The sequence below is a fragment of the Eptesicus fuscus genome, chromosome 12, assembly GCF_027574615.1.
Source record: "Eptesicus fuscus isolate TK198812 chromosome 12, DD_ASM_mEF_20220401, whole genome shotgun sequence".
NCBI lineage: Eukaryota > Metazoa > Chordata > Mammalia > Chiroptera > Vespertilionidae > Eptesicus > Eptesicus fuscus.
In genome coordinates this window covers 73,931,369-73,943,669 of record NC_072484.1, presented here as the reverse complement: position 1 = coordinate 73,943,669, position 12,301 = coordinate 73,931,369, and the positions used below count along the sequence as shown (strand labels likewise).

General features: G+C 45.1%; 1 protein-coding gene across 2 annotated transcripts; it reads right to left on the bottom strand.

Moving 5' to 3' along the window:
• Positions 1-1,237: 1,237 nt before the first annotated feature.
• C12H18orf21 (chromosome 12 C18orf21 homolog) lies at positions 1,238-8,261 on the bottom strand. Of its 2 annotated transcripts, XM_008158327.3 has the most exons (5): positions 8,085-8,257; positions 7,978-8,000; positions 5,364-5,563; positions 3,548-3,747; positions 1,238-1,848 (listed from the first exon to the last, which is right to left on the bottom strand). In XM_008158327.3, the coding sequence occupies exons 1-5, from the start codon at positions 8,159-8,161 to the stop codon at positions 1,695-1,697; spliced, it is 654 nt and encodes a 217-aa protein (XP_008156549.2). In that variant the 5' UTR covers positions 8,162-8,257; the 3' UTR covers positions 1,238-1,694. The 2 variants fall into 2 exon arrangements, with proteins under 2 accessions (XP_008156549.2, XP_008156558.2); XM_008158336.3 differs by lacking the exon at positions 3,548-3,747 and having other exon boundaries at positions 1,756-1,848; positions 8,085-8,261.
• Positions 8,262-12,301: the final 4,040 nt, after the last annotated feature.

Genomic DNA, 12,301 nt, shown 5'->3' with positions numbered 1-12,301 from the left:
CTTTAAATATTAAAAATTATATCTATATTCTATGCATATGTGTATAACTGTATATTAAAGTTAGTAAGAAAGCCCTTGCCAGTTTGGCTCAGTGGATATAGTGTTAGCCTGCCAACTGGAGGGTCCCAGGTTCGATTCAGGTCAAGGGCATGTACCTTGGTTGCAGCCTTGATACCCAGCCCTGGTCGGGGAGCATACGGGAGGCAACTAATCAACGTGTCTCTCTCACATAGATATTTCTCTCTGCCTCTCCCCCTATCCCTCCCCCTCCCTTCCACTCTCTCTAAAAATCAATGGAAAAATATCCTTGGGTGAGGATTAACCAAAAAAAAAAAAAAAAAAGTAAGAAAATGTTCTCTAAAAAACGGATAGACCTGAAAAGATAAATGAAGGATTTCATATCAAGACAAGGTTTTATGTCCACACTTTAATTTTAATATTCTCTTTAGAGATGCCTAGAGACCCTTCTGCCAGATAGAAAAGAAAGTCAAGAATACATAGACTTCTATTTGCAACTGAGGTAAAGTAAATAGCTCCCGGCCTAGGAGTTCCTACTTTTACTGCTTACTTCCCAGTCATGCAGTTGGAGGGATGTTAGTTCTAAATCTAGTGTGAACAAGTGGGCTAAGGAATTTGAATTTAACTGCCATAGTTTAGGAATATTTGCAGAGTTTGTGCTACGTGCTGGGCAGGAAACTAGGTGCTGAGATCACAGGCAGTTAGGGACAGTCAGAAATAGGAAACTACAGGATCACCAGCACTGTAGGAAGAGTGGCCCTCAATACAGTGGGGTTGGAGTAGACGGCATTCTCCAGAACCATGTGCAAAGGCCCACGGCTGGCAAGAACATGGTACATTCCGAGAACTAGAGCTCCTATGTCTGGGTAAGTGAACAGAAGAGCAGAGTTCAAGAGAAACATGCTCCAGTGAGAAGTTAGCCAGAAAGGTACAGTATCTATCGTGACCCAAGTATTATGCCGGCTGCTGCAGCCTGTGGCCCGCAGTCTGAAGTTCAGAATGATGGTCCTCACCAACCCTCTCTGATGATGACACTAGTTAGTGTAATTTCACTTTACACGACTGCAAGACTAACTCGCTAATAACCTTGGCCGCCCAGTTTACCAAGCCCTAATGGAAGAAAAATAAGTTTTAAAATTGTAGCAACAGAGAGGCTTAGAAACAGATTCCAGTTTAAAATATCTACATTCTTAAAAAAATAAATAAAAAAAATAAAATAAAATGTCTACATTCTTTATTTACAGGTTTTTAAAAAACAAACAAAACATGTTGAGCACAGGCTGGTGGCTCAGTTGGTTGAGCATTGTCCTGTATACCAAAAGGTCAGTGTGGTTCCTGGTCAGGGCATATACCAGGTTGAGGTTTGATCCCTGGTTGGGATGCTTATGGGAGGCAACCAATCGATGTTTCTCTCTCTCTCCCTTCCTCTCTAAAATCAATAAACATATTTTTTAAAAACTACCTTCAAGGACCTTTCAAATGTTTTTGATTCTCAGAATCACCCTGGGAGAGAGGCAGGCTTCAGTTATTCATTCTAATGAGGTGTTTTCTCCATAAACACAGAAGACTGCCAAGAAAAGTTTGCTTTTGGACCCTAGTTTTTAAAAAGCTGTTTTTCTGGTAAGTTTGGTTTCAGAAATTGCATTAAACATTTCTTATTTTCATAAGTCCATCCTTTACAAAGAAGATAAGAAATTTCTGAAGTCCACCTTTGAATTCTTTTTGGATTCACTCTGGCTAAGTAACATTTTGAGTTGAGAGAAGTGTTTCTTTGTTCTGTTTACATTTTTTGAGGAGCAAGTGGGTGTCGACTGTCCAGATGTAGGTGTTCTGAAATGAAACATAAAACTACACTTAGGAATACTGACAAAGGACAATTTAATAAGTGTTCTTCCTGCTTAGCCTAAATGACTGCTATGAGACACATTTTCCACTCTTCTGTATTATGGCCATATATGAGCAGTGGCTGTACCCAGCAGTCACTCCAAAAACCTCCTCACTAAACAGGCTACAAGCAACATTTAGTTGGTATAGTGGGTGGTTCTGGAAGCTTCTACCACACCTGAAAGAGAAGGCTAAAGGTAAAGTGTCATCAGGTTTGAGTTCCCTTTAAGTCTGACATCAAGACTCATGACAATCGCTTCTCGGCCTTTTGGCTAAGATCAAGTGTAAGACTCATGACAAAGCTAAGCAATGACTTTGAAGGATCTCAACCTACACATAGAGGTACCATTCCGTTGGATCTTCTCCAGAATGGAAGCTCCACGGGGCAGGAACTCTGTACTAACTGTATAGTCCAGTGCTTTTTAACAGTGTCAGGCACAGAGGAGGTTCTCTAAATATATCCACTTCATAAACGATTCCCCACCTGGTATGTGTATATTTACGCCTCATTCTATTTTATTCTTTCCAATTGTGTTTTATCCCGAACCTTTATTTGGGGTTTGTCAGCCTGACCCCTCTTTTGCCTCCCCATCTATGAAATAAATGTGACATATTTTTCTCAGTCCTGCATGTCTAAGAAGCAGTCTGGTCTAAATGCAAGAGAATTCTTTTAAATACACCAAATTTTCTTTTATCTATTTTTATCAATAAAGTGGAAACTCCATGATGAATTCTTATCATACCAAATAACAAAACAAACCAAGAATATAGAGAAAACTGGCCTTGAAAGTTTAATTCTTATCCAATAAATCCAACATTAAAAAAACCCAATTCAGAAAGCAGAGAGAATCCAGTCCTTCCTGAAGTTTGTTAGAACGTGCCCAAAGTTAACTCAATATCATTTGACAAATCTCTATTTAGTTACATCTCCACAGGAATTTATTAGAGGAAATAGCAAGAACAAAGATTTAGAGCAGGAAAGTAAATGGTGAGTTGTTCAGTTTTGCTGACACACAGGATACATTAAGGCAAAGTAACACAGGCAGACAGATTGGTGCCAGATAGTGAGGGCTGGAGAGCCTGCTGAATGGCCCAAATGGCACAGAGGGAGGTGCTTCTAAGCAGAGCTGTGCTTCAGGAGATTAGAGTAGAAAGGTTAAACAGGAAGATTCACCAAAAGGAGAATAAAGACCTGAACAGATAGCGGCAGTAGGGATGTAAACACCATGAAAGTAGGACAATAGAAACTGGCAGCTGACTGGACAAGGACCAAGGCAATGGTTGTCAACTGAACTCGCCATTTCAGAATGTCTAGAAGAGCATGTTTATTCACAGAATAAGGAACTTAAAGAGGATGGGCAGGTTTGAGTAGTCAGCCATGGGAACCTGTAGGGTGAAGTAGATATATTTAGCGTGCAGCTGGGAACAGGGAGAGATTGCAAGTAGAGGATATACCTGGAAGTCATGCAGAGGTGAGAATGAAAGCTGTGGGAGAATATGAGACTAGAGAAGAAAAGGGTCTGGAGGAAAAAAGAGGGCCAAGGCCTGGACTGCATGGCAAGTTTGGGCACTGAACATAACAGGAAATTAGAAGAAATACTCAGGAGTTAACACTGCAATTCAAATAACTTAATGAGTTAATTACCTGAAAGTCAATGTTGGGCTCTTGCCTTTGGAACCAGACACCCTGTGATTTAGGTTTGCAGAGCCTAGAGACTTTCTCTCTGGGGTCTTCAGGCTGAGCTTCCTCGCAGGCGTGGCAGGATTGCTCCTCAGTGCCGACAGAAAGCTTCTACTCTTACCATGATGTTTAACTGTTTTGTTGCATGTTTTACAAGTAATCAACTACCATAAAAAAAAGAAATATATGGTGTGATTTATCTTAAAATTTAGTCAAATAAAGTACATGTTCCTTAAATTCTTTTTTTTTTTAAATATATTTTATTGATTTTCCACAGAGAGGAAGGGAGAGGGATAGAGAGCCAGAAACATCGATGAGAGAGAAACATCGACCAGCTGCCTCCTGCACACCCCCCACCGGGGATGTGCCTGCAACCAAGGTACATGCCCTTGACCGGAATCGAATCTGGGACCTTTCAGTCCGCAGACCGACGCTCTATCCACTGAGCCACACCGGTTTCGGCTCCTTAAATTCTTATATGCAACGGAGCAGACCAGGTACTATAGGGTGAGTAACAGAGGTTGACTTCAGGGAGCTTGTAATCTTGCAGCAGGAATCAGACCAAACACAAATTTAAAATGAGAAAATCTCCAATAAAAAATTAATGGCTAGCCTTAGCGGTTTGGCTCAGTGGATAGAGCATCAGCCTGCGGACTGAAGGGTCACAGGTTCGATTCCGGCCAAGGGCACATGCCTGGGTTGTGGGCTCAATCCCCAATAGGGGACGTGCAGGAGGCAGCCGATCAATGATTCTCTTTCATCATTGATGTTTCTATCTCTCCCTCTCCCTTCCTCTCTGAAATCAATAAAGATATATATATATATATGTATAAATTAATGGCTAAACTTGTGTATTTAATTTAAAACACCTTTTAAAGATAATAAAGTCTCTATTTCTTCAATGTAAAACCATATTTGGGGGGAATGGAGGAGACAGGGAATAATACCCTTTAACACCTGGATGGTTCAGTGTATCTTCTGATACTCGTCTCAATAAACCACAAGTAATATGATTTTGGTTGTTTTATCCATTTTATATCCCCAATACTTAGCATTATATGACATAAGATAGACCCTTAATAAAGGTTTAATGAATGAACATAAGATGTAGTTACTTTTGTTGGGCATAAACGTAAATACATACTCTGACATGGAAGAAGGGATGACTGAAAAAGTGACACATGCCTTACAAATAAGCTACTGTTGTTTGAAGAAAAGGACCATTAACAAAAAATAATTTAGTGGTAGCTGCAGTTCAGGTGAAGTCACATTGGTCTGCCCAAAAAATCCTCCAATTTGTAAAAATAATTGTGGTCAACAATGAGATCTGAGAACAATTGAGAATTCGTGATAAGTGATTTTAAGTAATTGTAAAAAAACAACAACAAAAAAAGCCGAAACCGGTTTGGCTCAGTGGATAGAGCGTCCGCCTGCGGACTCAAGGGTCCCAGGTTCGATTCCGGTCAAGGGCATGTACCTTGGTTGTGGGCACATCCCCAGTGGGGGGCGTGCAGGAGGCAGCTGATCGATGTTTCTCTCTCATTGATGTTTCTAGCTCTCTATCTCTCTCCCTTCCTCTCTGTGAAAAATCAATGAAATATATTAAAAAAAAACCCACAACAACAAAAAAAAGCTGTACTCTTGCTGAAACAGTAATCACTAGAAAAGAAATATGTATATATTTTGACAATTGAAATATACTACTACAAATCTCTGAGTTATGTTTAGGCTGATTCTCTTATCCTCATTTTGAGTGAAAGTCTACAAACTGAAATCTTACCAGTACACTTTTGGAGTCTTTGTACTTTTTCAAAATTTTTGCTTCTTTAAAACTGAGTGTACAATTTCTTGCTTCTCGATTAAGAAGTTTCTGTATTCTTGGTGTCAGTTTGGACTTGGGTTTGAGGCGTACTCGAGAATTATCCAGAATCAGCAACTGGAAACAGTATGGGCATGTTCCTTCAAAAGTGCTTTTAGCATCTAAAATTATACAAATGGAACTCATGATTCAATAAATTAGAATACTTTTTTTTCCCCCTCAAATTGCCAATTTTATAAAGGTAAAAAAGAAAGGTATGTTATTTAATATAAGCAGATATACATTATCCTTAAGCAAACTCAAAATATGAGAATTCATTAAAAGATAAACTGGCGATGATTTATTTTGCAAAACACTATCACTGTATCCATTCATTCCTTTTAGCAATGGACAGGTAATTCCCCACTCTGTTGCTCCTTACTTGTACTAAGTAAAAAAGGCTGCATGTCCCACCTATTTTTCAAACACATTGATCACAAAATATGAAACTTTACTATGACTCTGTTTCTTTTTTAAATAATTTTGTGGCTTGTGGTCTGGGCTTTGTCTGCAGGTAGCTCTCTCAGTATAAAGTAACAGACATGCCCAAACCCTTTATGCAAACAAGAAAGCATTCCCTGACCAGGCTAGGATGTGGAGACACAAATATGGGAGTGAAAGAGTTGCTCTCTTTCAAGAACTTACGTGTGGGAGCCCTAAACAAATGAAGATAAGACTGGTGAGAACTATAACAGAATATAATGTAAATGCCCTGGAAATTATTAAACTGCATGGACCAGCCAAACACACTCCAAAGAGAAGGCTTGACAAAGTTTGTCATGGATGACTATACATTCTGTCTACATTTGGAGCTGGCACCCATTGAAGGTAAGGAGCTTTCAGGGAGAAGTACAGTGAAAAAGAATGCATGGCTATGGAGGGAAAGGTGAGGGCATGAAGGTGATGCAGCTGAAAAGGAAGGTGAGCACAGCATCTATTTATTCAGTGAATATTTATTGGTGAGCAATGTGCTAAGTCCTGGGGACACAACAGCACTACAAAGAGCTAAGCACCATGCTTGTAACGTATCTCTGCCAAATGTAAAATTCATTCATATCTACTGAGTGACTGTGAAGTGTCAGCACTGTTCTTGGAGCTGGAGACATAGCAGTGAACAAAGGACAATTTGTGGAGAAAGACAATGTAACAACAGCTAGTAAGTGCTGGGAAGAAAAAAAGACAGGAAAGGTAAATGGGGAGTGGCGATGGAGCTGCTGTAATCCTAAACAAGGCAGCCAGGGAAGGCTTCGTGGCGTGACATTTGCAGAGACCATAGGAAGTGAGGGCCGAAGCCAAGCAGACATGTGAGGTCCAGGCAGGAGAAAGGGTAAAGGCAGTGATAGAGCCTAGTGGTGGTTCGAGTTACATGAACAAAAGGGAGAGCAGCCCTAACCGGTTTGGCTCAGTGGATAGAGCATCAGCCTGCCGACTGAAGGGTCCCAGGTTCAATTCTGGTCAAGGGCGTGCACCTTGGTTGCAGGCACATCTCCAGTAGGGGTGTGCAGGAGGCAGCTGATTGATGTTTCTGACTCTCTATCCCTCTCCCTTCTTCTCTGTAAAAGTCAATAAAATATATTTTAAAAAAGAAGGGGCTCTTGGGCACAGTTTTCAAAAACCCATTAAAAAAAGGGGGGGGGAGGGAGCAGGTCAGAGAGATGATGCCACCTGTGATGTAAGGCTTTGTTGTCCCTTTACAAGATGTTCACTTTTACTCTGAGATGGGAAGTTACTTGAGAGCTTGTAGCAGAGAAGTGACATGCTCTGACGTAAGCTTTTACTAGGCTCCCTTTGGCTGCTGGATTGAGAATGGCCTGCGGAAATGCATGGGAGCTGTTGGCAATAACTTGGGAGAAAGACTGGTGGCCGGGACCCGGGCGTTAGATAGCTGCGGTGAGAGGTGGCTGGAGTACGGATATATTGCAAAACCAGCAGGAGTTGCTGGCATCTTGGTTTGGGAAGGGAGTCAAGAATGGCTGATTATAAAGAGGAGTTATTATTTGCTGAAATGGGAAGACTTGTGTTGGGAGGGTAAAGCTTGGGTTTTGGCCTAACAGACATTCAAAAGTTGCAAGAAGGCATCGGGATGTGTCTAGAGCTCGGGGGAGAGGTCTGGGTTGGGGGATATAAATTTGTAAGTGCTCAGTACACAGAATTTAAAAGCCATGAGACTGGATGAAAAACTGTCACCAAGGAAGAGAGTGCCGCTAGAAAAGAGGTCCAAGGGCAGAGTCCTCGGGCGCTCCAACGTTGTAGAGATGGGGGAAACCAGGAGGGACGAGCACAGCAGCTCGGATGGACTGGCTAAAGAGGTAGGAGAACTATGTGAAGTCAAGTGAGGAAACTGTTTCGAGAGACTGATCAAGGTGTCAAATCCCGCTAACAGGTCAGGCCAGGTAAGGCACATGAAGCCTGGGGGAGGGGGCGTGCGGGCAGTGGGTGGATCAGATTTCTCCCGTCGATCATTCTGAGTACTGTGCGGAACGGAGGGGCGCGGGCGAGGCGAGCCTGACCCACAACCGACGGGCGTTCTCCCTACCGTGTGACGAACTGAAGGCCCAGCTGAAAAAGAGAAAGAGGCCGTGAGGAACGCGGGCACACCACCCCGCCGCGCTCCCGCTCCCGCTCCCCGCGTCCTGGCCTTACAGGAGATAGCGGGCCTGGCCCGGGCAGGGAGCCTGCAGTTTCCGCGCCGCGGCCTCGAGGTAGTGCTTCTGCCTCATCGCCACCACCGTCCCTCCGCGACACAAGGAGACTCCGGAAGTTGGACTCCCGGCGTGGCGGACTTTGACGTCGGGATCCACGCTCCGTCCGGAAACGGGCGCCCTCGATGAGGCGTTCCGGTCTCTGGCTCTGTCCCACGCGGTCCGGCTCTCTCCTCGGCCCCGCCCCTCTCCCCGGCCCCGCCCCGCCCCACCTCGGGCCGCCCCCACTTCCGCCCCCGCCCCCGCCTGGCCCCGCCCCTGGCCCGTGCGGTAAGGCTGTCTCCCTGCCCAGGCCCCGCCCCGCCCCGCCCCGCCTCTGCCCCGCTCCGGGGCCCAGCGAGGATTCCCCGCAGACCGGAGCCTGGGCGGAGCCGCCTAACCCGGCAGTGGTAGCGACGTAAGGAGCAGAGGGTCCCACGGGTTCCTCGGTCTTTCCCTCCGACACTCTCCTTTCTGATTCCCCAGTTGTCATTTCCTCAGCCCTCGTCGCCCTCTAATTGGCGAGCCCGGGTATGGACTCTGGCCGAGGCAGGTGGATGCAGGGACGCAAGGGGACCTCCAGCCCAGCAGACTTAGGCATCTACACGAAAGAGCTTACTTTTTTGTTTTCTTTTTCTGTTTTTAATTGAAGTGAAATTCACCCAACATAAAGTTAACCATTGAAAGGTGAAAATTTGGTGGCGTTTAGTACATTTACAATGTTTTGCAAATACCAGTGTTATCTGTGCGGAAACTTTTCTATCGCCCTAAAGGAAACCCCATACCCATTTAGCAGTTGCTCCCATTTTCCCCCCTTTCCCAACCCCTAGCAACCACTAGTCGGCTTTGTCTCTATGGATTTACCTACTATGTACATTTCATATCTAGGAATCATACTTGTGATCTTTTGTATCTGGCCTCTTCTACTTAGTGTAATATCTTTGAGGTTCTTCAGCTTGTAGCATATATTAGAACTTCAGTCCTTTTTATGGCTCAATAATATTACATTATATATCTCACGTGTTGTTATCCATTCATTTGTTGATGGACATTTGATTGTTTCTACCTACTGGCTATTGTGAATAGTGCTGCTATGAACACAAACAAGTATTTGTTTGAGTACTTATTTTCTTTTGGACATATACCTAGGAGTGAAATTGCTAGGTCATATGGTAAGTCCATGTTTATTTTTATTTATTTATTTATTTTTTAAATATATTTTATTGATTTTTCACAGAGAGGAAGGGAGAGGGATAGAGAGCTAGAAACATCGATGAGAGAGAGACATCGACCAGCTGCCTCTTGCACACCCCCACCTGGGGATGTGCCCGCAACCACTGTACATGCCCTTGACCGGAATCGAACCTGGGACCTTCCAGTCCGCAGACCGACGCTCTATCCACTGAGCCAAACCGGTTTCGGCTAAGTCCATGTTTAACAAGAGTGGTTCCCACCCTAGCTGGTTTGGCTCAGTGGATAGAGCATGGCCTGCAGACTGTGTTCCATTCCAGTCAAGGGTACATGCTGAGGTTGCTGGCTCCATCCCCAGTAGAGGGCGTGCAGGAGGCAGCTGATCAATGATTCTCTCTAATCATTGATGTTTCTCTCTCTCTCTCTCTCTCTCTCTCTCTCTCTCTCTCTCTCTCGCTTCCTCTCTGAAATCAACAAAAATATATTTTTAAAAAGTGATTCCCAATTTCTCCATATTCTCACCAACATTCATTATAGATATAAAATTGATTTCAGAGAGAAGAAGGGAAAGTGAGAGATAGAAACATCCATTGGCTGCCTCCCTCATACCCCCTACTGGAAATCATCTTGCAACCCTGCATGTACCCTGACTAGGAATAGAACCAGCGACCTCCTGGTGCATGGGACAAAGCTGAGCCACACAGGCCAGGTTTGTTTTTCTTTTTTAATTCCAGCCGTATTGGTTTTGGTCCAGAAAGACCTTTACAGGACTTCTGACCTCCAGAACTGAAAGACAATAAATCTGTGTTGCTTTAAGTCACTCGGTTCATGGTAATTTGTTATGGTGGTAATAGAAAACTAATGCAACACATATTTGGAGGTTCTTTCCATGGATTTGTTCCTGGATTACCCCCCACCCACCTATCCACCTAATTTTTCAGTTCTCGTGGCCTCAAACTCTCTTCTCTTCCCTTCAAGCCAGTGAGGCTGTGGTTCTCTGCAGTTAGAGCTGCTCATGGAGTGGGGTTGCCCTCAGCTGAAGAGCCACAAAGTCACAAATCTCATAAATGTCCATTCATCTTTCAAGGGTGGCTCTCCAGTTTTCTGCCTTCTTTTGGTAAATCTCCAAGGCCTTCAAATAATTTTTAAAATATTTTTTCAGATTTTAAAAATATATAGTTTTATTGATTTCAGAGAGGAAGGGAGGAGAGAGGGAGAGAGAGAGAGAGAGAGAGAGAGAGAGAGAGAGAGAGAGAAACATCAGTGATGAAAGAGAATCATTGATCAGCTGCCTCTTGCATGCCCCCCACCAAGGAATGAGCCTGCAACTTGGGCATGTGTCCTTGACTGGAATCCAACCCAGGACCCTTCAGTCCGGAGGCCAATGCTCTATCCACTGAGCCAAATCAGCTAGGGCTTGATCAGATTTTTAAATTATTATCCAAAGGTTGGTTAGTGCACCATTTCCAAAATCTAGAAACTCATTATACTCTTCTGCCTACTTATATATTTGCAATTTTCCATAATTTTAAACAGAAGAATGAGGGGAAAATGGTTGTATGCAATGTCTTAATTTTTCTCATCTCATTTATCCAAAGGCTGAAAATTAGTTGCCTTCTCTTGACATGGCACTTTAAAAATAAAATGAATAAAAAGGAAAGTTGTCAAACCGTTTGATGTGGGGGGTGGGGGAAGAACCACAACCCTAGCTGCAGGGAAGGAAGGAAACCTTAGTTACAGGTTTGTTCCACCACCTGCAGTTCCTGAAAGTCACCAGCAGGGGGGAAAATGTTCTGTTTCCGATGGGTCCCAGCGCATCGCCGCGAATTCCTTAACCAGAGGAAAGAAGGCGAGAGCGCCGGGTGCATCTCAGTCGGTGTAAGGAGGGAACTGGCTTAGAGGGGTCACTCGGACCGCAAAGACGCCGCGAAACAGAGTCCACCTATTCCCAGAAGCCGTCCCTTTCGAGGCGCACGGGTAACTTGGCTGGAACTCCCAGCTGACCTCCCAGCCCCACACTCAGGACTGCAGCAGCTCAGAGCCGCCTCCAAAGCGGCCCCAGCGGCGCAGGCAGGAGGGGCAAACCCTCGTCCGGTTCCCAGGTGAGCCCGTGCCCGAGTCCGGGCGGGATCCAGGTGAGCGTGCGCCCGAGTCCGCGAGTGACCAGGTGAGCCCGCGTCCGGGGTCCGGGACGGAGCCAGGTGAGCCCGCGTCCAGCCACTCCAGCGTCTTGGTCGGAGTCGGGTCACAGGACTCGAGCAGTCAGTGGGCAAAATGGGTTGAAGCCGAGAACGAAGCCAGCTGGTGCTTCAGGACACCGGCCTGGGCACAGCCGTGTGTTCCAGGGCTGGGGGCAGGAGACCTCCTTCCGCCCAGTGCGATCCTAGGATTACCCTTAAAAACAAGCCGCGCGAATGAGGTGCTGTGTGCGGGAGGGGCGGGAGAGGGGTCATTTTATTGGTGCTGAGCAGGAACCACTTTCTTGCGGACCTTGGCTGGCTACCCCGTTCATTCGGAACCAGCGGCAGAGCCCGGGTCTGTGCCCCTGAGTGTTTGAATGACTGCGTGGGTAAATGACATGCGACAGACGGGAAGAAATACCACCACTTCAGGGGCTATTTTAAGATTGAAAGTCAGTGGAGACTGAAGCAGTGAGAGAGACTGGAAAAGGGAAGCAAGAGCAGAGAGATAAGAAGAAAAGATACAGGAAGTCTGAAAAAGAAGCCGAGGGGACACGGAGCCCGGTGGATCCCCATAGCTCGGTGGGGGCGCGCAGGTTAGGGGCAGAGCGCTGTCCGGGTTGACACATGGGAGGAGCGGGGGGGGGGGGGGGGGGGCGGAGCTGAGGGGAGGAGCCTGACCCTGAACAGATCATTGGAATTGAGGAGGTCATTGGTTAAGAATCCATGGGTTATCGCTGGAATTTTAAGGTTATCATGGTAGGAATAAAAACGTATGCATCGGGTAGGCAACAAGTTTTATTTTGAC

Coding starts and splice junctions, on each gene's coding strand:
- C12H18orf21 (XM_008158327.3), bottom strand. CDS start 8,161: ATGAGGCAGAAGCACTACCTCGAGGCCGCGGCGCGGAAACTGCAGGCT. Junction 3,748..5,363: donor AAGACTCCAAAAGTGTACTG/GTAAGATTTCAG, acceptor TTTTTATGGTAG/TTGATTACTTGTAAAACATG. Junction 1,849..3,547: donor AGCCCAACATTGACTTTCAG/GTAATTAACTCA, acceptor GTTTCATTTCAG/AACACCTACATCTGGACAGT.